General features: G+C 39.7%; 2 protein-coding genes and 2 non-coding genes across 4 annotated transcripts in view; all 4 read left to right on the top strand.

Moving 5' to 3' along the window:
* Positions 1–3974: 3974 nt before the first annotated feature.
* rpl13 (ribosomal protein L13) lies at positions 3975–8798 on the top strand. Its single transcript, XM_071525123.1, has 6 exons — positions 3975–4004; positions 4459–4576; positions 5385–5526; positions 7167–7340; positions 8249–8305; positions 8590–8798. The coding sequence occupies exons 2-6, from the start codon at positions 4473–4475 to the stop codon at positions 8746–8748; spliced, it is 636 nt and encodes a 211-aa protein (XP_071381224.1). The 5' UTR covers positions 3975–4004; positions 4459–4472; the 3' UTR covers positions 8749–8798.
* Positions 6957–7039, top strand: LOC139648890 (small nucleolar RNA MBII-202). Its single transcript, XR_011695589.1, has one exon. It is a non-coding gene; the product is annotated as a small nucleolar RNA MBII-202 (small nucleolar RNA).
* Positions 7974–8051, top strand: LOC139648889 (small nucleolar RNA MBII-202). Its single transcript, XR_011695588.1, has one exon. It is a non-coding gene; the product is annotated as a small nucleolar RNA MBII-202 (small nucleolar RNA).
* An 8555-nt stretch (positions 8799–17353) lies between the features above and the next one.
* cpne7 (copine VII) overlaps positions 17354–25023 on the top strand; it is a 36448-nt gene continuing 28778 nt past the window's right edge. Inside the window, exons 1-3 of the mRNA XM_071525126.1 lie at positions 17354–17527; positions 21694–21876; positions 22442–22516. Of these exons, the coding sequence (XP_071381227.1) occupies positions 17354–17527; positions 21694–21876; positions 22442–22516 (432 nt within the window). The remainder of the gene's footprint in view (positions 17528–21693; positions 21877–22441; positions 22517–25023) is intronic.

Below are 25023 nucleotides of genomic sequence, written 5' to 3'. Positions count from 1 at the left end.
CTTTCATGATGATTTTAACAATTGAAATTCAACTTTTGCTGATCTCTTTTTAAACTCACTAACAACTCATAAAGCACATTCACATTCTGCATTTACTTTGATAGTGAATAAAAGGCATTGTGGGCTGATATAGGGATGTAAACATCTACTTAGAACAAAGTCAAATGTGCTGCTAAAAAGATTTTCATAGAATAACTTCAATTTGACCTTAAATTTACACCAAAAAGTATTTTATGTTTTAGCAGAGATTATGCACACAGCACATAAAGCAAACTCATAATAAAAAAAAAAACTGCTGCTACTGTTTATTTTTAAGAATAACTTGATTCACTAGGTACAATACATATGCAGGAATTTGTTGTGGTGGCATTGGTACAGAGACAGCAACTCACACAGCAACATGCTGACGCAGTAAACAACAACAGGACCTCATATCTAGTGAAAAGGGGCCATGCAGAATATATAGACACAGCAGTCTATATTAAAATATACAAATATACATTCACCATTTCAGTTGCTATGTGCATATAGGCAAATACAACATGGCTGAGGCAGAGAAGTAGCATGGCGTGTGACAAAGTTTCACAAGGCTGTGCAGTCATTGGGAGTAGGGCATGACTGCTAATAACACCTGGGCAATAGTAAGATGCATGGTAAATAAACACTGACAGGAGCAGGTTTAGACACAGTTCCCCAAGGTTATGAGGATGAGCCAAGAGGTTATGGGTTGATTGGTTTGATTGAGTACAGCGATGTATAAATTTGTGCCAGTAATGTCCTAAGATACAGTAATAGCTCTAACATGTTACAAAATATTTGTGGACTTGTACGCTTTCTCTTTACAGTCTGCCCTATCACGGTCGAAAGGATAAGATGACACTGTCGGAGTACACGTGCTGACAGGGCAAGCTACTTCCTGTTGCCATGCTATGGTTCAGCACACCTTGACCTTTGCCCTCAGGTGAAGATAGACAGAGATTGCAGAAGCTAGTTGATCAATGATTAATGAAACGGCGGTTTCAGAATTGGCGGAGTGGACTGAACAGCATACTGCACTTTCAGCCTGATTGTGTGAAATGAGAACTGTGATTGGAATTCCTGGTTAAAACTCATCAACTGTGATATTGTCTCAGGTGGTTAAGGTGATTACCAGCAGCATGTAACAATGAACTGTGTTCGATTTCTTTATAATAGATTGAGGAGTGGAATGCTCCAGTTTGACCCTTGATTATGGTTAGATTTAAAATTCTGTTTGATGAAGACCAGACTCAGATGTTTTTGAGAAAAGAGCAGCAATTGTGAATGAATGACAAACCCTCAAGTTTTTACATGTCATGATCTTCTGAAGACCTCCACCTTAAACATCAGTAATATCCAGAAATCTTATGGCAGAATCTATCGGCATCATTATTATTTTTTACTTTCATTCTACCTCCACGGCACAGTTCATGATCATTGTAATTCATGTAAGGAAACTTGGTCCATCCAGACACATACTCAGATCCTCTCTCCCTTTTGACTGCTTGACCTTATCTTTGTGAATCTCTTTCCAGTCCCTTCACTGCCTCAGCAGAGAGGACTCTGTCACCTTGGCAACTCTCATAGATCGCTCGTGGACTCGGGGGAAATCCTGCTTCACCATTTCCATCACAATATGAACTACTTGACTGCAAGACGCAATCAAATACACCCACCTTTCATACATTTTCCAATGTATTGCACTGTATTCTCTGCATGTTCTTGAGTTACACTTGCAGCACATAGAGTAGGTGGTGCGCACACACTCACTCTGTATCTGATATCTGGTTATTCTCTGCTGACACCTCTCTGCAAAGGTTTAGGATTTTTTTTTTTTTTTTTACTTTAATCTTTAATAATAGGAAAACACATATGGAGAGAACACAAACAAGGGAAAGACACAGAATATTTACAGTCATCAATTAAAACATTCACAAAACATAAACTTTCACATTTAAAATAAATCAGGTTATTTAACAGATCCCTGAATTGTTCCATTGCAACCAAAGCACCAGGCTTCATGGTTTTCTGCAACTAAAAGCCAGACCAGAGGAACCCGAGGCATCAACCGGTCATGGGAGTGGGTCTGATAAACTCCAACTGTGAGGTCAATAAGCAATGTAAGACATGATGGTAATTTTTGGAGAAGAACTTCATGACAAAACAGAAACCAATGCTGATGTCTAAAGAGGGGACCAGTCGACTTTTAGTTTACAGTGATGAGTTCCATAGGCCTCTCTGGAACTGCAGCATCTATAGGGGCTTAACAGTGGAGGCTGCCACATGTCTGTTGATTACATCACCAGTCTAAACAGAGAGCAATCTTCTTCTGTCCACAGAACATGGGGAAACAAGCCTTGTTTCTATTTAAAAAGCTAAACTTCACTCTCAGTTTTTATGTTTGCAACTTGCCAGCAGGACAAGCATCTACATCTAGATCCGTTTAGATCTGCTGAAGGTGATGAGTGACTAGGATTTTTTTTTTATTTATCAGGTCCTTGATGAATTGCACATGTCTGAAATGCCTGAGGTAATAACCTTTATAGGCCAACTGCTGTCATGTAAGGTCACATTTTAAGATGTGACAAACACACATCAATGGACAGAGCCCCTAATAATAATTCAAAACTATCACTAAACATGAAACTAACTAGCATGATGAATTACTTTAACTTATTAGATAACTCAACTTGGCAGACCTAAACCTCGCTAATACTTACAACTACATTACAGCCTGGTGCCATACAGTAATCTTATATGCTGGCTAACTTCAACACATCTCAAAACCCACAATAAATAATTATACTAGTTAACCCCTATATAAACAATTGATATGATGGACTTTCAGTAATACAATACAGGACATCTAGTGGCCAGTGAAAAAACTGCACCTTTAAATAACTTAAAAAAAAAAAAAACACTTAAGAAAAACACTCACCTCAACCTTGCCAATGTACAAGAACGAGGTCTACCTCATCAAACAAAACCTCATGAAATAAGCTGGACCCCATCCCACAAAGCTGAATGGACTACCACCACAATAAATGATTATTGTATTATGTATACAATAAATCTCTCCTCACCAAAACAAAAGTTGGATACATATCATATTTTTATCATGAAAACCTTAAAGAGTAAACTAATTCCAGTTGGAACATTAAAAGCACAGAATGCATAGAATAGCCTCTTCAAAACAATCACCGAACACTCAAAGTTGTTACAATTTTATTAAATATTCTCACCTAAAATGCATGATTCGTTATTAAGATACTTTGTTTATAATGAAGATTGACCCAAACAACTACTCAAGCACTGTTTATTTTCACACATCACCACACATTGAGATCTAGACTAATTAACAAAAATCTCAGGGCATGATCAACTGTACCAAAGGCTTTAGAAAGGTCTATAAAAGGAGCAACACCCAAGTCTTCAGTCTCTGCTGCCTTTAAAGAGACAACTGACACAACAAATCCGTTCACTTTCAATGCCTTTGCCGCAACTGACTGTGCTAATACCAAAGATTAATATGATGAAGTGAGAGAGTAAACCGAGCTTACTTCCGTCTTTGCTTAAATGACCGCTATCGTTCTCTCTGTGCCTGTCTGTATCTTATTTGGTTTGATTATCTTAGCGCAATATTTACTTTCTTGGTACGTTTTGCACTTGTTCTGAAGCCGCTTACTGGCTGACTAGTTAAACGAACAAAGTTCAAATTTATATATTCTTGGCGAATCGCTATTTAATTTATTTTAATTGTGATCCATTGTTATATTAAATAAATAATAATAATTGATTTTTGTTGCATCTCTCGTTCTATATAATACACTTGTGCGAGATTTCCGTTCTCGTAGACATTTTTGTGGATGCAGATTTATATCGTCTTTGATAATTCATCTGTTCGACCATTGGCTGGTTTATATATATCCCACAATGCACTGCCATTCTACTTCCTTTTTCCTTTCGGCCATTTTCCGCCCTAGACGGTATGTTAAATTAATCTCTACAAACTTCCAACAAAATCTGCTTCAATCCTTGTTATTTTTCAACTCTCTGTAAATTTCACTTACCAGTCGCAATAGTGCGCTTTGTCAACTTTGAAATGATGTGAATATTGTCATAGATAACCTCATAGTATTGCTGGGCTTCATCTTAAATTGCGGTGATGCCCGTTGTAGCAGCATTAGCATGCTGACTGTTGGCGTTACAGTTACAGGCCAACTTCGGTGTTTCCATTCCGCTATACATTTACAAGATAAGCATGAACATATATAACGAACAATAAAATGGTACATATGGTACTAAACAGCCGCTGGTTCGCAGCTGTCTCGTGTACCGTTCATTAAAAATGTCTCAATACAGCCTGTTAGCTACCTAGCTAGTACCTGAGGACTGGTCTGCCGGCTCGTACCCATGCCTGTCCTCCTCGGTGTGTTTCAGGGAAGCAGGCAGCCATGGCCCCCAGCCGGAATGGAATGCTTCTGAACCCTCACTTCCACAAAGACTGGCAGAAAAGGGTGCGCACCTGGTTCAACCAGCCAGCCAGGAAGATCCGCAGGTGAGGACAGTCCGGGGCAACTGCTATGATCCGGGGGGAGATGCTAGCTCACACTGTAGCCTCGAGTCCCTTCATAGATTAGCTTAGTCGCGTCTGATCAATAACTGTTTTTATGCAAGTGCAGCGACAGAAGGGTGTCATAAATATTTTTGAGCTACAAGGAAACTTAAGTCAATAAAGTAAAGTTGGTGGCCAAATATCTTGGCAGAGTTGACATGTATATCTAGGGAACACAAGCTCAGTAAGTTGGCCTGATTGTGTTTGAATTAACCTGTACTGCAAAGTTCAATGACAACAAACTAGGTGAAAAGATAAAGCTGTATTTGTGTATGATGTAAATTGTATTTTTGTTGTTATAAGGTGTAATACCAAACATAATGCTGTTATTGTTGTGGGGTCCCACCATAAACAGTTCTGCAACCCTTTTGCCTTCAAGCCTGTTTGAGTGCATCTGAACCTCCTGTCTGAATTTGAAGCACATGGGCATATGTTCTTAAAGCAGTAGGCATGTTAATCATGGGGAATTTAATATTTTTTGACTAACACATCTTAATGTCTTGGTTTGATATGTTAATCTGCATGTATATAACTGTTTGATTCAAATATATAAACCATGGTACTTAACATCTTTTATTGTCTTTCAGTATGTATCCTAAATTAATTTGATAAGTTTCAGGTCTCCCAGACTATTGTGTGTTGAGATGCCTGTTTGCGCACACTGATTTGATCGATTAGAAATCCAGAAGCAGCATGCAGTGTGGATGCTTGATTTGGTACTTTGGTTTGACGAAGATGATTAATTTCTCAGGCGAAAGGCCCGTCAGGCTAAGGCCCGTCGTATTGCTCCACGTCCTGTAGCTGGACCCCTGAGGCCACAGGTCAGGTGTCCCACCATCAGGTACCACACCAAGGTTCGGGCCGGACGTGGCTTCACCCTGGAGGAGCTCAAGGTAACGAACATTGTTAAATAGTTTCTAAATATCTGGATTTGTTTTGTAAGCAGGACCTATTCATCAGCAACCTCACACTCCTATTTTATAGCCTTTTGTGTCCATCTGAAGCAGTTGGGTGATGGCCAGCGTTTAAAAACTCTGTATTTGGGTGAAGAGTTTGGGCTGTGAGGTTGTATGTTGGTGGACTGGATCTTTATCTTATCTGCTTCAAAAGTACTTGTATGTATAGACATAGAGATGGGTAGTCAAATCTTCGATTAGCCAAAATGGACATTGAGATTGACTTGACATCTGACAGTTACGTTTTTTTTAAGGAATGCATAACTCACAATAATTACCTGATTTATTAACTTTGGTTACATAATAAGCAAAGTCCTGACTGAAATAGACTGACTAACGGTGGCTTCGTAAAATATTCATGGTTAATTTTGATCAGTGGCATGCATGAGCAGTCAGTTGGGTAGAAAATGATTTGTATGACAGGATCCTTGAGACCCTGACAGCTGGCATGAATCAGAGAGCCCACCTCAAAAGTGCTGTAGCTATTAACCTCCTCTTTTTGACGACTTACTTGTGTCTTCAGTATGGATGCAAAGCAAAATGAGAAAACTTTGCTTTAGATGAGTCATGCATCCCACCCAGCCAGAATCCACTCCACTGGTGGCAGAGGAACAAGAAGTGTTCTCCAGAGACTTGATATTTTTGTCTTTCCTGCCACCTCCATGCCTGCTGATTAAGTGAGGCTAGCAGACTGTATGTGCATTACCCCAGAACATGTAGACCAGCTTGTTATCCTAACAAGAACTAAGCTCAAACAATAAGGTAGATTTTTGTTTCTTTGACATTTGATTAGGCTTTTTAGTGTAGTTTGAGAGTATATAGGCCAAGCTCACCCACATTGCTACTCTGAGACAGTGTTATGACTGAATAATAAGGGTTCATTTCAACCATTCAATTCAACTCTAAAATTAAAGTCACTGCTCTATTTGTGGGGGAACAGTCCCCCCCCCCCCAACGCAACCAATCCAATAAGCAGCACTTATTTCAGTAAAATGTCAACTTTTAAAACGTGTTCACCAGTTACTTCTGTCCATTAAAAGACACTGTGAGAGGCATTGGAGAGCACTGTGCCCCAGTTTTATGAGTTTAAATTTTATTGAACTAAGTGATACTTGGTGGACTGAATGTGTGATGAGTGGACACTAAAAATTTGGCAATAAGTGCTAAAACCTCTTGTATGAGGTATGAATGTTGGGTCGATGTGCAAGGAAATATTGAACCACCAGCTTGCAGTTAGCTGTGTAGTTCTCTCCCATACAAAAAGAGAATGGCACACATCTGGGCTAGCGGGTCACCAGTATAGACTATTGGCAGACGTGTTCAAAAATATAAGAACCATCTTTTCGTTTTGTATTGCAGCAGTCAGATGATGACAAATTCTCCGGAATCTCTGTACTTCCTTGATGATTCCCTTTTGAACCCCTTATTCTGATGACTGTCTGTTCTAAATCAAATTGATAAACCAAAATTGTAGTCACAACAGAGACTGCAATGCTTAGTTGTATGGAGTGGTGGACATTGCCCAGGTTGTCACAGGTTTATCTTCATTAAGTTGTGTGCTGTGCTTCTCTCTGCAGGCGGCAGGCATTTACAAAAAGACAGCCCGCACCATCGGCATCTCTGTCGACCCCCGCCGTCGTAACAGATCCACAGAATCTCTGCAGGCCAACGTGCAGCGCCTAAAGGAGTACCGCTCCAAGCTCATCCTCTTCCCCAGGAAGGCTTCTGCCCCCAAGAAGGGAGACAGCACTGTAAGTGCCATTTACATGTTGTTGCATGTTGGGACGTAAGGTTCTCATGCATGAAGTTTTACCTACATTTTGTAAGCAAAGACAGCGTGATTGTTTATAACTGACAAGAGGATGATAAAGAAAAGCACACATCAACAGCTTTGGTTGGAATGTGGTCATTTGTAGTGTTAGAATTAATGAATGTCTTCCATCTTTGGTAATAATTCCAAGAATAATGTTTATCAATTTGTATGTTGGCTCTGAGGGACTGTAATGTGCTTTTTCATAAACATTTTTATTTGACTGTTTAGCTCAGTCTCCAGGGGAAGCAAGTGCTAGAAACATTTCATAAAGGCATATGGCCTGTTGCAAGTCAGTAGGAGTGAGAACATTTCTCAACGTGGGAAAAAAGTCCTTCCCAACTGTTTACTATTACTGCACCTTATGAAAGCAACGTTAACGTAGGAGTACCATCTAAACACTTTAGAATCCATTCTAAAGAATAAGTAATACTGCGGTTATACTTTTTTTAAAATGTGAAACACCAAATGCTTGATTATTGAACAGCAGTACACAAAAATCAAAATCCCCTCAAATACCCTGTAGTTTTGTTCTAACCTTTACCAGGCTATTTTTACTTAAATTGCAGTCAAGTGATGACAATTCTCCGGAATCTCTGTACTTCATTGATGATTCATTGAACCCTTTTTCTGATGACTGCACTGTTTCGATGAAAGCTCAGAATTAGAAATCTGAGCTGTGGTTTAGTAGCAGATGTTTGTGCTTTAGGGAGGTTTTTTTAATTTTTTTTATATACCAGACTGCATGGGAGTTGAGGTTGCGTGTTATGCTGGGAACACAACAGAAATCTAAATCGAGCAATGTGTTTTTTCCCCCTTGAAGATTTAACTTGTTTCCCATCTTTGCAGGAGGAGGAACTGAAGATGGCTACTCAGCTCGCTGGTGCAGTGATGCCCATCAAAACTGTAAGTTGCAATTCCTGCTAGCACACAAGACACTTGTCTTCTCAACACAGTACAATGCTGACTTGGAAGACGATACAAAATTATATCACTGGAATTAAATGGTTATTTAGTTATGGATCTGCTGGTAAAACATAAGCCACCAAGTTTATCCTTGCATATTAAATGCTTGTGACAGTTGACCAGTTAGTTACTGGATAAGATAATTTATAAAGGCTGTGTGAGTAATGTGTATCTTGAGAAATTTACATTTTATTTACTTTTGTCTGTTTTTTCCTCTGCCTCAGGTTCACAAGAAGGAGAAGGCCCGGGTGATCTCTGAGGATGAGAAGAACTTCAAGGCCTTCGCCAGCCTGCGTATGGCCCGCGCCAACGCTCGTCTGTTTGGCATCCGTGCCAAGAGAGCCAAGGAGGCTGCCGAGCAGGACGTGGAGAAGAAGAAATAAACATATTAGTTGCTATCGAACTTTGCAAAATAAAGTGTTCAAAAGATCAATGTGAGAATGTCATCATTAAAATACTGTTTTGATTGCCGTGGGGCTGCCTTCATGTTCCCACTGGTAATGGAGTTTCTGGGACATCATGGAATAGAGGCGTTATCGCAGACGGTTCAAGTCGTGCAATTTCCTAAACTAGTGCAGTGCCCGGTCAAAATAGGCGTAGGCTATCAGTCGCTTGCTTTGAGTCCCGCTGCTGCACACAGCGCTGTTCGCTTGTTTATTCAAAGTTTATTAATATTTAACATGTCGCATGTCCAATCTGACACTGCACGTCCTTGGGTCCCCAGCAATACACCCGCCAAGTGTGAAGTAGATCGGACGAATGGTTCTCGAGATATGCGAAGGACACACATACAGAGATTCCTTGCTTTATAGTATGATACTCAGAAATCGGTGTCTGAATTCTATAAATGGGTTGCTTTGACAGGAATCTACCCAAACGAAGTGTAATTTACAGCTAGTGTCACACATTCATTGTGTTGGATAATTTGTCAAATTTATTTGAGATGGCCGCTCCCAGAGCAAGGCTAAGAAGGGTTTGCCAGTGGTCAGCTAAAAATAAAAAATATGAATGAAAACATTATTTGAAACATAAACCTTAACAATCTGTAAACTGCACTGCCATGTAGGAATTATGAGATTTTGCATGAAATTTGGAAACCTCAATAATGGGTAAACCCTAGATAATCCTGTAGTGAAATGTTATCCCTGTGGAACTACTGAGCTGATGACTTGATCACGGTGGTGCCCCCCCTCCCTCCAGTATGTTCTGATTTATGCATTCATAAAACTACATTAACCTGACTTGGTTGTACCAGCAATATAAACTCAAACCTCAAATCAGGATTAGGTATCTTTATTTTGTTTTGCTTTTTTTCAAGTAGGAACTAGACGACAATGATGGTACATAGACATGGGAGATAAAAATTGAACAAGATACCAATATACAAGACTAATTGGAACAGACTTTCACATCCGTACCTAAAACCCCCTGCCCCCTTACCCCTAAGACTCAACAGGATTAGGTATTTTAGCCACTTGGCCCATCTCTATAGCAGTAGGTGGCAGTAGAGTCACAGAATATACTGTAGCTTGCATATCGGTGCATGATTTAATGGTGGCATTTTATAGTAAAACCATTTTGAAGACAGTTGGATTTATTGGCTAAAGGGTAATGGGTTATTAACCTGAATGTGTTGCAGTCCAAGTGATATACTATTCCAGATTGATGAACTCAATAACTGAGCCCTTACTGTAGGGAGGCACACAAGAGACAATGTTCATTGGGTAAAATCCATTCCCACTGTCCCACCTGACCATTAGCTTTCATTTCCAGTGGTCTGATCACCAAATGAGCAGAATCTGAACTAGGAAGGTCCTACCAAGCAGCTGATTCTACCATTAAAATGGTGAAAGAATTGTCGATGATCCATGTTAATGCCCAGACAGCCAAGGCTAGCAAGCTCCCCAGAGGTAGAGGAAGGTCAGGAGAAGTGAAGGCAAGGAAAAATCTATGGGCCTAAGGGGGCAATTTTACTCACGAATCCTGCAGTGGGGCAAAGTTGAATTTTAATTATCATACAGAGGGGCCCATGTTAACACAATATTGGTATGACAACAGTTGATGTATGAAAGGTCTTGGATATTTATGAACTGTAAATGCACAAATTGGCTCTTTTGTGGTGTACTGATGTGGTTAAATGAGTGCATAACAAACAAAGTGTTCAGTCAAAAAACACAACACAACAGCAAAGAAACTCATTCAAAACCAGATATCCCAAAGTGTGTATTAGCCCACTTAGACCATGGCAACATGCCAAAGATTGAAAACGTCAGGATGGGATGGGATTGAATCAGCAGAACTCTTCTCTTTCTCTCTGCTTTCAAACTGTCTGAATGAAAATAAATTGAGTAAACAATGAAGGTCAGTGGACTGCATGGTCAGAAATTATCGGGGGCTTGGGGAAAAATGTCCTTAAACGTTCATAAAGTGCCCATTAAATTAGAAATGAGGGAGCGAAAAACACCCCAGATAATTAGGAGTACCCTGTTTAGCATTTCACCCTGTTCACATTATTTTCATTGAGTTGTTATTCACACCTGAATGCAGCTACTGTCCCCCGTGGGCCACCATAGGAGCTTATGGCTGGGTGATTCTTTCTAGTGGCCTTCTGGCTTAAAAAAAAGAAATAGAGATTTTGATCAGAAAATTGTTGCTGGAGTGTGCAGCCTGAAGCTGCAGAAACTGTCTGATTGTTGCTCTGTATATGTGATGTATGTCATTATTTAAAATAAAACAAGTATTAGTGGTACAAATTAAGTGTTTATTTGCCAATATGCAATGCAAATGTGCCATTTCATTTGCCCCTGAAAAGGCTCAAAATGCCTCCCAAAAATGAGATCAAAAATGCCCTCTGGAAAAAAAAATGAATTACTTACCTTAGTGGACCACCGGCTCTCCTTTTAAATTGGTGCACCACAGGTTTGGACCTGGGGTGACTGATATGTTGCCTGAACTAAGAACTCTAATGGAGGGCCATGCATCCTCAAATAGGGTACTGCAAAATAACCCATTTTGCTTTCCCAAACACAAAATTCATAGTGAAGTATAGATTTTGAGAAACAGGCAGCTTTGACCACACACCTGTGTCATAAATGTGTTGCCATTGTTTAACTTCAGCCAAACTGAAATGGTCTCCTATGAGTGCAGTTCAGAAAAACCTTTAAACACATTTTTTTTTGTCTTGGGGACAATAAAGTAATTCAGAGTCAAACCTTTGTCACTCTTAATGACCCCCACATGTTTTACTAACTAATGATCTAAATCTTATTTCTCTGTCTTATGATAAATTAATCATAGTTAATCATTAATCATAGTAATTTGGCAGTTGAAACTGTATTTATTTGAATATCAGTTGGGGTTTGCAATTCGTAATGTCACATTGCTTGATTTGTCAGTGTTGATAAGCAGAGGCAGGATGGGGAGAGGGAGCACAGTGTTACGTAAAGATGCCAGTCTGTATGACATGACTCTGACATGAGCACAATAGAAACTCTTGTCAAAGCCGGGGAAGAATTCTCTTATATTTTGTTTTGGTTATTTGTGTATCACAGTTGCTGTATGTGAATGGTCAAATAATTACACATCCAAGTAATAATGTAGTTATGTTTTAGTTACTTAGTTTCTTCATTTAATTTCTTTTAAAAAATAGTGCTTTACAGGGTTTACACTCAAAAGACGCAAACTGCATTCAAATCTTTTAATGAAGAGCAGAGAATAATAGGTACAAATGCTTCAGGCTGTGGCCTTAATTTTGTACACTCCCTGGAGGATCATCATTTCATTTCTGTACATAAGTTCCTCCATCTGTGCACAATGTGTACAGCTAGTGATGCACACTTGCATATCCGCTCTGTACATTTAATCATGTAGAGAGCCAAGGATGCACATTTTGCACACCCTGCATATATTCTGTAATTTGAAGAATTGCAAACTGTAAACATCTGCTTCCCTGTAAATCCATAAATCTCTATTATATGATTTGTTGTATTATCTTGAGTAATCTATTTGCTCTATTCTCAGCTATATCCTTGCTGTTACTGCAATTAACCAATTTCCCCACATGGATCATTAAAGTATCATCTAATCTAATCTAATCCAATCTAATCTAATGATGATCTAATGATGATCAAATGATCAAAATGAACTTTGCATGGCTGCTTGTATTCTGGGGTATCAACTTCACCTCTATGACGCACTGTGTGTATCATATTCTCTCAGTGAAAGTGAACTGAAAGGTTTTTGACCATACACACAGCGTTTGTAGGTCAGTAAGGCAAATTTGATGATGACAGAGGAGAATCCTGGAGATAAAATTTCAATTCAATGAACCACATATAGAACCTGAGCTTGCTGAAACACAAGCACAATGATTGATTACCATTAATGGGGATATTACAGCAGCCAACGCCAATAAAAAAGACTTTACAATCAATAACATATTGCGAGATTTCCAAAAACCTACATGCAAGTCAGGTTGACCAAAAATACCTCTACTCAAGGGAGCTGCTGGTGGAAAATAACAGATGAAGTTACACAAACACACTGGGAGCTATTATAGGCAGAGCGGATAGGAGGATTCTTTGACTAAAAAACATGAACACATCAATCAATGTTAAAAAAAAAAGTGTTCTTTCAGAAAAGATAAAGCCATCTTTTTGGGAGATATTCATAAATCTTCTGCGGTCAGCAACACCAAGGCATGGGTTGAATGTGAGTGGGGAGATGTGAATAGATAATCCATGTGTAAACGCAGAGAACGTCCTGTGAGGTGCTGAACCGGCACAGCAGCAGCAGATGGCCGTTGTTAGGAGCTGTGGCGTAACAGGGCTCAGGTGTATGCCCCAAAGCAGACATTTCCTACTCACTCTGAATTCCCATGGAAAAAGAGACAGAGGGGGTGAAAACTGCAGGAGAGACTGACTTGACTTAAGGTGATGGCAGGGTTAGGAAACAGAGAGAGAGAGAGAGAGTTTCCATTTTACATTCAGTGTCCATGTCGACCCAAGCTTGGGGCTGTTATTCATGAAAAGACAAAATCTGCAGCTGTTTGCAAACCATTGGAAGAACAACAGTCATCTATTTTTTAAAAGGGAAAAATTGGTGTGGACTTTCTGTTGTTCTGTTTGTAAATGAGATGGTGATCAGCTCAGTAGAGCAAATAATTAAAAAGGATGGATGGAGCCAAATGTTTTTTTCATGCTGTTGGAATAAGCATCTCTCCGTGCTCAGATTTGATTGACCTGCCTTTTCCGCTGCCATTAGGTTCTTCTGAGGTGCACATAACACTATTTTACCACTAGAAAGCTTCTTCAATTGCAACCCCTGGAGTAGCTGCTCTCAAAGAATCAGCCACACATCCTCTTGAAATAAACAACAAAGCTCTGAGACTGTATGGCTCTAATAAAATATTTGTCTTTCCTTCTGAAGGACACTCAGGAATCACTTAAATGTCCTTTCCTAGCCTCAGGAATCAAATGTAAAGACAGCCTAAGCCTACACATTGCCTTTTTCATACACTGCAATTTAACTGCTGTTGAGTACAGATGGGGAAGGCAGATGGTAGTTGAAGATGGTAGAACTTTAAAATGTACTTTCTGTTTACCATTGTATTTTTATTTTCCCCAATTTTCTCTATTTTTTATTTATTTTATTTTTGGTTGTTTGGTTTATTTTTACGGCTCAGTCACCGGTGTGTGTGCTTTGCAGAAACTTAAGAGCTGTTCATTGTTAGTACAATCTATAAATGTTATGCAATGTCTAGAAATACATTCATGGAAATAATACAGTTGTGGGTGGACTGCAAAAAGGTTCAAGCAACAACATTATATAAAAACAATGTTATGTAACATATATGTTGGTGTCAATCAAATTATTGAAAACCTACATACTGGAAATCAGTTTATGATTGCTCTAATATATGGGTGACATATATCAAAATAATGTTGACTAAAGCATGTGCATGTCCATGTGTGTACACATGTCTGTGCGTATACACAGGCATGTATTTGAGAGAAAGATGAGAGAGCAGAGTCACAGACTCTCAGCTGTCTGGCCTACTCCACTGAGGAGCTTCCACATGGAGGTTAGGTTGTGATGTGCTGTTACTGGAGGATCTGCCTTTTTGAATTCCAGTTGCTCGGCTGTGAAGCGTCTCTAATGTGTGGCTTTTCAGTATTTTAGTGAGACAAAGCCAGTTGGCAAAGGACTGGTTGATGATTTAGGCATACCCTCCTTTCAGCCTCGCACAAATGACAAACTAGTGGGAGGATTATCATCTAAGTGTCTGATCTCACCTGTTCACCATGTTCAGATGTGCAACGGCAACGCTACATTTTGGATTGAGCTTAATGGTTCCCCATCTGAGAAGAGGAGAGTGTTTATAAATGGCGTCGCTCAACAAGTAGGCTACCACATTAATTGTTCTGTATATATAATAATAATAATATGTGAAAAATATCAATATGCTAATAGACAATTTCGACATAGTCAAGTGCACATGTTGATATGTCTTTTCAGTTAGTGCCTTTCTGATTTCTGCTCAGAATGTTATATAGTGAGCTGTATGACATCCTGCCATGTTTAGTGTATTAAAGGTGACAATGACTAGTTTACTAAATCATTTTCATATATAGTATAGAAACAGCTCACTGATCAGCAGGTCAGCTTGCTCAGCTACACAATGTAGTGGAGCATTCAGACACAAGCAGCATAACGTGCTAACATTTTCTGTATACTGATGTTGGAGAAAAATCTTACTACTAAAGCATTTTTAGATTTAGTATGAAAGCGTGTAGGCTATGACATGATGTGGTGGAGCACAATGTGATTACCTTTGACAGCTGAGAGTAGGAATATGTCACATGGTGAAATCCTACCCTGAGCTGTTGGTATTGTTTGTCACCGCCATAGATTTATCGTGATTCTTAGAAGTAATTAGTCAGTATATGATAAAACTATGCATTGCCTATATTTTTTTGCATGCATTCTACAGTTTCTTCAAGGAAAGACTTCACACAGTATATAAATAGACTAACAAAAGTACCACAAGTTCATCGTTTTTGCAACATTGTAAATGCTAATGTTTAAAAAAGCTTCTAAATTATTACATTTTCCAAATCTATTAGTACATTTCTATATAGCTTGTATATTGTTATATATAGGCTTGTTTTGTGTTCATGCTGGATTTTCCAATGAGCTCGAAAGAGTCGAGTCCCAAAGAAGAGCCAACCTCACATCACTAGCTGGACTATCCACTCCCCATCTGTACAAGCCAAGCCTTCCTCCCTGCCTACCCATTCCACCAATGAGTTTCGGAAAAATCAAGCAGTGTGTAATGGGAGAGGATTAAACAAGTGTGTGTAAGTGTAAAGAACCACGACAGGTAAGGAAAAAGCACCCGAGAGTTTATTGTTTTAACTTGTTTTAATCTTCAGTATAGTTGAATGTTATTGATGAAAACCAAGGAATTAAGTGCGCTTGCGTGCGTGATTGATCAGCTGTTGTTGCAGAGTCTCGTTGGAAGTGATTAACAGTCAGTGACAAAACCGATTTTATGAAAGAAGACTATTAGTTTTTATTACGATGCGTTACCTAATTAGGAAAACGAGTAGATCGTGAGTTTGTCACATTGAACGTTAACTTGTGTTAGGTTTTAAGATAGAAAATATCAAACCTTGTTTTAGCTTAATTAATTCATTGTGATGAATAATTAACTAACCATTCAAGAGCGTTTCTTCTATCGTCTTCATGAATTAACTTGTGGGATTGATTTTGACTGCGGCAGCCTACAGCTCATGGAGAGACGTGTTGCTTTAGCCATTTACGCTATCAGAAGTTTTTCTTTAGTAGATATAATGAGACATTATTATTATATAATAGGTTATCAAAGTGATTTTTTAACTAGGTCGACTCAGTTAAGTTGAGCTGTCTGAAGGTTTTAGGCTACATTTGCTTTCCAGGATCACAGCCGCAAACCACGGGCGCTGTCCCTGGTGCTGAAATCGAAATGTGGACTTGCACACTCTCGCCTAATAATGTGCAATAACGGGGATAATAACGACACTAAATTGATTCTCCTGGGGAAATTGACTTCTGTTAGGCAGGGTCAGCCGCCAGACAGCGCCCCTTGGATTCAGTGCCTTGCTCAAGGACACTTCAGAAGGGCGGATGCTTGCCACATGGAGGCTTGAACAAGTCAGAGCACCTTTCTACCTCTGGGCAAGAAAGACGCTCCTTCATTCACCAGCCACGTGTGTTTTGGATTCCAAATGTCATCAACCACTTTGACTAGTTTACACAACATATTTTAGACTAGAAAAGAGCCAGGGTGGTTGTCTGCTCATGTGCTAGTAGAGTACACAAACCAAAATTTTGCAGGTGTTTTTTCCACTTTGGTTGGTCAGACTTCCATGCTGAACCTGTCTGGTTTCTTAACCTGGAGTGCTGGAAACACCATGAAGCGAATGGTACATAGAGTGCATAAAATCATAAAAATGTTCATGATAATATACTTTCACTGCCAAAGTATATCAAGTGTATCTGTTTATGGACAACTTTGTGGATAGCGAGGGAATTTCTTCCCCCTTCCTCTTTCTCACACCAGACTGAAGAACATTTAAAATGAGGAGGCACTAAATTTGACCATTAATCTTTCCAGAGATCCGATCAAGACTCCCCCAGCGCACAACCCCGCCACCTTCATGTCCTGTCTCTCGTCATTACGGAGGTGAGATGATATTCTCCTCAAGGGGATAGCTTTGACAGGCAGCGATAACAGCGTGGGTTTGTTCCCCTGAGACTCACGAGGAAACCCTTGTTCTTTTTGTGACATCCTGTACCAAGTCAAAAGAGCCTGTCTCCTGCCAGCACGCCACTCTCCACTGAGACACTCCAGCACAGCAGACCACTACGTCTCTCTTCCCTCTGAGTTGTCAACGGCATCACATCTCACTGCTTCACTAGTTGGCAGCCCTCTTGCCCTGAGCCAGGATGAATGACGTTCAGGAGGCCACTTCCCCAGCGACCGGCCTCAGCGGTCCGGCTACCTGCGTCTCCAAAGTAGAGCTGCGCGTCTCCTGCAAAGCCCTGCTGGACCGAGACACGCTGAACAAGTCCGACCCATGTGTCATCCTCATGGTGCAGACCCAAGGACAGTGGACAGAGGTGAGCCCCCCCCCCCTTTCTTTCTGTTGAGTCCACACAGTTGGACCCTTTGGTTCATGTGTGCAGGAGTGTGGGATTGATATTTCCTTAATCAGCTTTTGAATAAGCAGTGATAGCTTTTAAAATTTAATCTGCCGTTCTTTTTTATTTCCCAATATGAGTCATTAACTGCATTAGTTTTAACCAAAGAAACGTGTGCTGCATTCTCATTGACTCGCACATTAATAACACTTCAAACTACAGTTGTATGAGATGAACCTAACATGTTTCTTTAATGGTTACACAAAAAGATGGGGATAGTAGAGCGGGTCAGTCCTCCCTCCCTCTCCCAATGTCACAACTGAATCAGATTTGAAGTAAAATTACCCAAGTATTATCTAGAAAGGCTGGGATTCTAAGAAAAAGCACCGGCAGTGTGTGAAACATCACACTTGTGGATGAATTCCTAATCCCACTCCAATTATGCCAAAACCTAAGATCACAGAGAACAAAGAGGAACCAGATTTGGTTGGAGGTTTGGTGGACCTGCAGCTGTCTTCCTTCCTTTTGAAATGGATATCGGCTTACAGAACAGCTATCTGAATCATAATATAAAAAAGAAATCATATCAAATGCAGAATATAATTGTCCGCGGTGCTGAAGGAGAGTAAACATCTTCTATCTCTGTTAGACATCTAAACCAGTCTGCTTTGTATCGCTCAGATTGTACAGCAGCATATTCCACTGGTCTACAAGGACAAAGCGTGGTATTATGTGACACAATGAAGTCCATTTTTGTTACTTATAGTTGTGTTCCAGTCCAATTTTGAGTTGAACATGTTTACTTTCTTGCCGAAGTCCCATGCTGAGCTGGAGCGTCAGCAGCAGGTCTCCTATTTCCTTGTTAATTAAGTCACACAGCTCCATGAGGGAAACCAAAACACAAGCCTACAGCAGGGAACATGTTAAAAAGTGGATGAGGATGTGTAATTATATGGAATTCTTGCTGCAACTATTCATCAAACAAATTCCTTCTCTTTTTGGGGAAATGGGAGATAATTAACTGTAACACAACCAAATGCATGGGAACCATTTGATGAAGACGCTCACTGTAATGTTTGGGCTATGAGAGTGTGAAACTTCGAGATACTATTTTGAGGCACTCATAATAAAGAAGCTTGGCTGATAGTGTTGAGCATATAGATATGCATTTGTCGTGGTTGTAATTTGATAGGAGGAGTGTTACATGAGAAAATGAACCTGGGCCCAGTGTGGCATGAATACTTGAGTAGTTATTTATAGCTCCACTAAATGGAGTGATGACGTGTTTGTATAATATGAAATAATTCAGATTACTTCATATTAGAATGGCACTTTCAGAAGAGCTGATAGAAGTAGAGTGCCACCATTACAGTACCTGTGTGATAATGCTGAAATATCAGTCGTTATTCATTTCTATTTAAAGTGGGAGATGAACTCCTGCTCCAAACATTCTGATATTATCTATGTCAATTTTCAATAGCTGGATTTGCCACACACACACACACACACACACACACACACACACACAAACACACATATCAGGCACTTCTCATGGTGCTATGGTGGTACTTAGATATTTAGTGCTACTGTGTCACTGTCTATCTATCTATCTATCTATCTGTCTGTCTGTCGCATACATACAGTATATAGTACCACAGAACCATGACAGCCATGACAGTTTACACAAGTTGGCCAGTCCTCTGTTGTCAAATCCCTCAGTACTGGGAGGCAACATTGCAAAGCAAATTGTTTACTTATGCCAGCCACTGAGTAAGTAGCTGAGCCCACTCAAATCTCCACCACCCCCTTTCCTTTTTTTATGCGCTCATAAGGCCCCACTGTGGTGTAAGCCTTATTTGTTGCATTGCATTTTTCCCTCCTACCTTATTTCATTATTACCTTATTTCAGCGCCTGGGTACTTCCGAGGACAAACACTGAAGCAGGATAGAGATGGCTTAACATTTTATCCTGCAGCAGTTTTGTGCCCTCATTTTGTAAACTGGACTAGTCTGACAGTGATACTGTACATGCTCCCACGATATTGAGCTAATTCGACTGCTATTCTTTCTGTTGATATTTACTATGGGGCTTGTTATGATCAAGCTAAGGAAACAATGCCCCACCTGAAAGAACTGAATGGAGACAGCAGTAATCCCCCATGTCAGGACTCTCTCCTAGTCCTGGCCCCACACCAACAACAAACAGGCATCGCAGGCTTCGGCACAACCTATCCGTAGCTCTGATTAGCTTTTATCAACAAACAGACTCATCAGACTCATCCCAAATCTGTCCATCCAGATGGCACAAAGAGAGGAAGAGAAGGCGAGAAAGACAATAAAAAAAGCCTGAGGGAACCATGTCCTAGCTGGTATTTCTTTGCAGTCATTGTAATGTTTGCCAGGGTAGAATGAAACACGAGATAAACCCTCCCTCTAAATATTACTGCATAAGTTTATTAAATGACACTGTTGATTGCCTGTTACACTCCTGAAAAAGTGAGAAAGATAAACTGGAAGTTAGGTCCAAGTGAACTCGTCATTCCTCCTTAGCAGTGACAGGGGGGTCTGATTATTTTCAACCCCATGCCCTTTAGGGATAGAAAGAGGCTGAGGAACGCTGCCTTGCTTACCAGGTATCAGAGAAGGTGCTCTTTGGAGTCAAGGTTTACAGATCAACAAGCAAAAGAGGGAATGAAGCTCATTGTTGGTAGTTAAGAAGGCTGATCTCCCCAAAAGAACAGTCCAAGGCACACTTCTTTGTTGAAAAGGTTAAAAAGCCTTTAATATATGGGCTACACCTAAGCGTTTCAACTATACAGTCTTCATCAGTGCCATGCCCTTAAGGCTTCAGTAACGGAGAATGTGAAAATAAAAACAGATTTTTGTCAATAACAAATCCGTTTATATCCTCTACTACCATACCAATTTATTTGTAAATTGAGAATTAAAAAAAAAACAACCAAGGTGGAATCATTTCTCATTTTAGGTTTTTGAATATATTTAGATTCATATTTAGTTTGTGAGTGTGTTGCCAGCACCATAACTCTAATTTGGAATCCATTGTTATTTTTAAAATGGACAGTTCAGTCTTGTTTTCTGAACATGATTGTGTCTCTACCAAAGTGAGAAACAAGGGAGCACAGTCTCATATTTGTAAAGTTGTCATGACACAAAGGTGAACGAACAAGAGACTGACTTTGGACACTATGGCTCAGGTCATCTAAGCATATGGATATATTTAGCACAAATTACTAAACGCCTTTATTTAGATCTAACCCTAACCTCAAACAAACATTCTATGAGTCCACAAAGTCAGTCTCTAATTTATTGGCAATAGAAGAGCCCCAGATTATGTCTCCTAATGGCATAACAGATTAAGGTCTTGGTTCTATGGTTTTCTAGTTTTGGGAGTCGTTCATGTCCCAAAATATTCATTAAACTGTCCAAGAACGTCAAAATACGGTACGTCATATGAAAATTCTTGACTTTTGCTTCAAGTATTTACCCCTTTTTTATGTTGCTTAATTATATCATCTTCAAAGGATTTACAGGCTATATGCTCAGCGATGATCTTTCCTTGTGACAAATTGGACAGCACATAAATGTTCACGGAGCTGTGTGACAGCTAAATCCTGCATCACGAGCAGATGGGGCCCCAGAGAGCTCAGCTTTTACATGTCAGGCATTCAAAGACAAACATGGATGTTTTTTCTGTGTCCTGAGTTAAATGTCAGATCCCTCCAATCTTCTGTGATAGCATTCTCTTGACAGAACTGTGATGATATTTGCACCAGACGCTGATGTTCCGCAAAATAATTACGAAAGGCAAATATTTTGATAGATCTATTGCAAAACCCCGCATTGTGTGCCCAAAATCATTACTTGTCTGTGTTTTGATATCTTTAAACAATATAGAAGATGCAGTTGTCACTTCGTTAACCAAGGACTTAAGTTTCCTACTGTCCTACAAGCATGGTGTAAAATACAAGCATTTGTTTAAATTTTGTTACCATTTTTATATTGTGATTCCCACGCCTGATATCTTTTAAATCACACACATGTATAGTATATTATTGTTTGAGAATCAATTTTATTCAATGGTTTCAATGGTTTATTCAGTGGTTTCTCTCTTGGTTTCAACTCAGCTGGACAGGACAGAAGTGATCAAGAGCAACCTGCACCCAGTCTTTGCCAAGGTCTTCATGCTGGACTACTACTTTGAGGAGGTTCAGAAGCTGCGATTTGAAGTCTACGACATCCACGGCACACACAGCATCGGGACCCGTGATGATGACTTCCTGGGCGGGGTGGAGTGCACTCTGGGCCAGGTAGGCACCGTTTGACTCTCCTCATTGGCGATTTCTAAATAGCCATGTTTTTCCAAACTCTGCAATGTAAGACAGGCTGAATAAAATGCTGTTGGCTAGCCTTAAAATGGGTACTGCATTTACATTACATACATTTACATACATACATTTTTATTAGATTTGTCTGCCAAAAAAGCCCTCAGAAAAGCCTGAGGTGAAAAATTTGATATCTCTGAGAAAACGTTAGAGAAAACAATTGCCATATAGCCTGTATCTGTGATGGTGATACAAAAGATATACTAATTTAGTACTGACATCTATCTCTAATCTATCTCTATCCATCTCTAGCTACAGACTCATAGAAAGGTGACCCATCCACTGATTAATTCTCCATCTGGTGTTCTCCCATTGTTTGATATAGGTGCATGTGTCATATAAAATAGATGATATTGTATGTATGCTACATATAGTACCAGAGTAGCTAATGGGTAGTTGTCTCTAGTGTTGATGACTCATATCCCTGTACGCTGCTCTTTACTGCTTGAGGGCTCAAGGACAAACCTCGTGTTTATTTTGCTCCCTGCAGATCGTGGCCCAAAAGAAGATGGTGAAGCCTTTGTTGTTGAAGTATGGGAAATATGCCGGCAAATCAACCATCACAGTAGGTTCTATACATCATGCTGTTGACCTTATTGCTCCCTGCAAGTAGAAGCAGAAATTAGCGTGAATGGAAAATTGTGGATTGTTAGAAGCCGTAGGCAACGGGCTGCTAATCGTAGGCAAATGCCACTGAGGTCAGCTGGTAAGAGAGTTGAGCAAAATAATGCATGACACATTGATGAATGGTAGCAATAAGATTTCTGTTGTCTAGTGTGCCACCCAAATCAGCCTACCCAATTTCCTCTCTGAGATCAATAAAGTTCATCTTATCTTACCTTACATATCCTTTGTTGTAAATAAAGCTTTGTTGGTGCAGATGCACAAACATAGACACATACGTACATTTTATTTCTGTGTGCACAAACAAATTAGCAGTTAATTAGCAGTTTAGCAAATTGGCAGAAATTTATAGTGATTGGATGTAAAAATCTAGTATCATTATGGCCATGCTTGTGTTTTAACTGTCACGATGACAAAATTGTATTTCGAGGCTGTGTCTGTGACATATATGATATATACATATATATAATATATGCTACATGATACCCCATCCTTGCCTCATCACCTAGTATACACACCTTTCTGATGGGACTCCAAGAACATTTGAAAAGATTTGTTGTCTAATGTGAGCTGATCTCTGTTTCCACAGTAAGCCTGTCACACTGTGAATTAACAATTTAATATGCAAGCTCCACAATACATTGCCATTCAGTTTTGGATTACATAGACCTGGATATTTTCTTGTTGATCATATTGTTCCGGCTTTTCTTTGTTTTGTTGATTGATGTTGATTTATTAGCTTGATTTGATTTAAACTGAGAATCACATTACACTGCCTGTAGCTCCCATTTTACAAGATTGATTTGATTCTTTGTCATGCTAAAATTAAATATGTCATCTGTAGAATGGCTTGATGTTAACATCCAGTCACAATTTCTAGCCTGTTGACTCAAACTCCGATATATTTGGTATCACTGAGACTATAAACTTCATATCATCAATGTAAACTTAGTTACATTTCTCTCACATGAACACAAATCTCACTGGAGCTCTGCCTTGCCGACTCACCTCATCCACGTGTTCTTCCAACGGGATACTTGCCTCAAAGCAGATAGAAGACGCCCTATAGCCATATGATGGGAAGGCGTCTCAGAGCAATAAACTCTATAGAGACAAACTCACCCGATTTCATTTTCACTCAATCCATATATTTCCAGACTTAGAATTTGCTGAACATGAGCCAAGGCCTTTTGAAGGTCTTGAGGATAATTGTGACGACTCACACATAAGTGCTTTTTTTCCCATTTACACCTACCTAATATTCAGTGCACAATTATAAGGCTAAACTCTCATCTGAAATTTAGCAGCTGCTACCCACACACGAAGGTACTGACACAAGTCCCCTAGTATGTTATTATATATGTAAGTGTTATACCTTTTGCTATTCTATTCTGCTTGCTATAATCCTATAATAGGAAAGTGGTGCATACAGTATATCCATATATATGTATATCTATCTATCTATCTATCTATCTATCTATCTATCTATCTATGTATATATATATATATTATGTCATGAATGTAGTGTGTGTGTGTGTGTGTGTGTGTGTGTGTGTGTGTGTGTGTGTGTGATAGAGACGGAATAAGACGAATACAGAAGTTGTTGTGAAACTCACAGATTTTAGGAATATAACACAGACAGGCACACACACACACACACACACACACACACACACACACACACACACACACACCTTCTGCCCTCTTTGTAGTGACTACACAGATTTTTGGCCCTGACTTCCTTTTGCACCTGTCAAAGATAGGCTCTCTGATCCAGAGATCCAGAGTTCCCACTTTGCCAATCATCCCTGTCAAGCCTTGTCAAACAGTACTCACTCATAAAACACAAGGGCATGCCTGCACTACGGCTAGAATACTGCTAGCACAGTCTAAAGTTTGTGTCAGTTTCCATACAAAGTCTGAAGTAGAGGAGTGGCGAGGCAGCAAACTGTTCAGTGGGAGGGTTAGATAGCCTAGAGGGAGCAGTAGAGGGTGCTCTGCGATACTGAAAAAAGGCAATCCTGAACCAATTGTTTTTTTAACTAACACTTAAATGCAAACAAACAAACAAACAAACAGCCCAACCTCGCAGAGTCACCTCTTACCATGGTATCATGATGTATTCGGTAACATTTACACCCCTAGACAAGGTAGATTTATGTGTAGAGACAACAAGGCATGGAAATGGGGCAAAGTTGAGCCTGCAGTGTACCTCCTCACCCTCTAGATTTAAAGTCTGTAAGTGTGGTTACCAGTGTGTTAAGTCTCTGCTGAATTCTATATACAGTACAATATTCAGTATACAGTATTCAATATACAATGTTCTATATACAGTATAATGTGTATGCCAATCTGTAGGATAGATTCAGGAAGGCTTGTGTTGTTTGTGACCCCCTTTGTAATTGTAAGATGTTTGTAAAGATGTCAATGGGGACAAGAGAGAAGTCT

Source organism: Centroberyx affinis, unplaced genomic scaffold (genome assembly GCF_046629955.1).
Source record: "Centroberyx affinis isolate AG114_WGS23_722 - 3 ecotype Tasmania unplaced genomic scaffold, CSIRO-AGI_Caff_v1 ptg001271l_1, whole genome shotgun sequence".
NCBI lineage: Eukaryota > Metazoa > Chordata > Actinopteri > Beryciformes > Berycidae > Centroberyx > Centroberyx affinis.
Note: the sequence above shows the minus strand (reverse complement) of the source record. Positions and strands in the feature narration are given on the sequence as shown.

What these genes read in the sequence shown, in the direction of transcription:
- rpl13 (XM_071525123.1), top strand. Translation starts at nt 4,473, where the DNA reads ATGGCCCCCAGCCGGAATGGAATGCTTCTGAACCCTCACTTCCACAAA. An exon ending in CCAAGAAGGGAGACAGCACT is followed by an intron (nt 7,341 to 8,248) that starts GTAAGTGCCATT and finishes CCATCTTTGCAG; the next exon opens with GAGGAGGAACTGAAGATGGC. An exon ending in CAGTGATGCCCATCAAAACT is followed by an intron (nt 8,306 to 8,589) that starts GTAAGTTGCAAT and finishes CCTCTGCCTCAG; the next exon opens with GTTCACAAGAAGGAGAAGGC.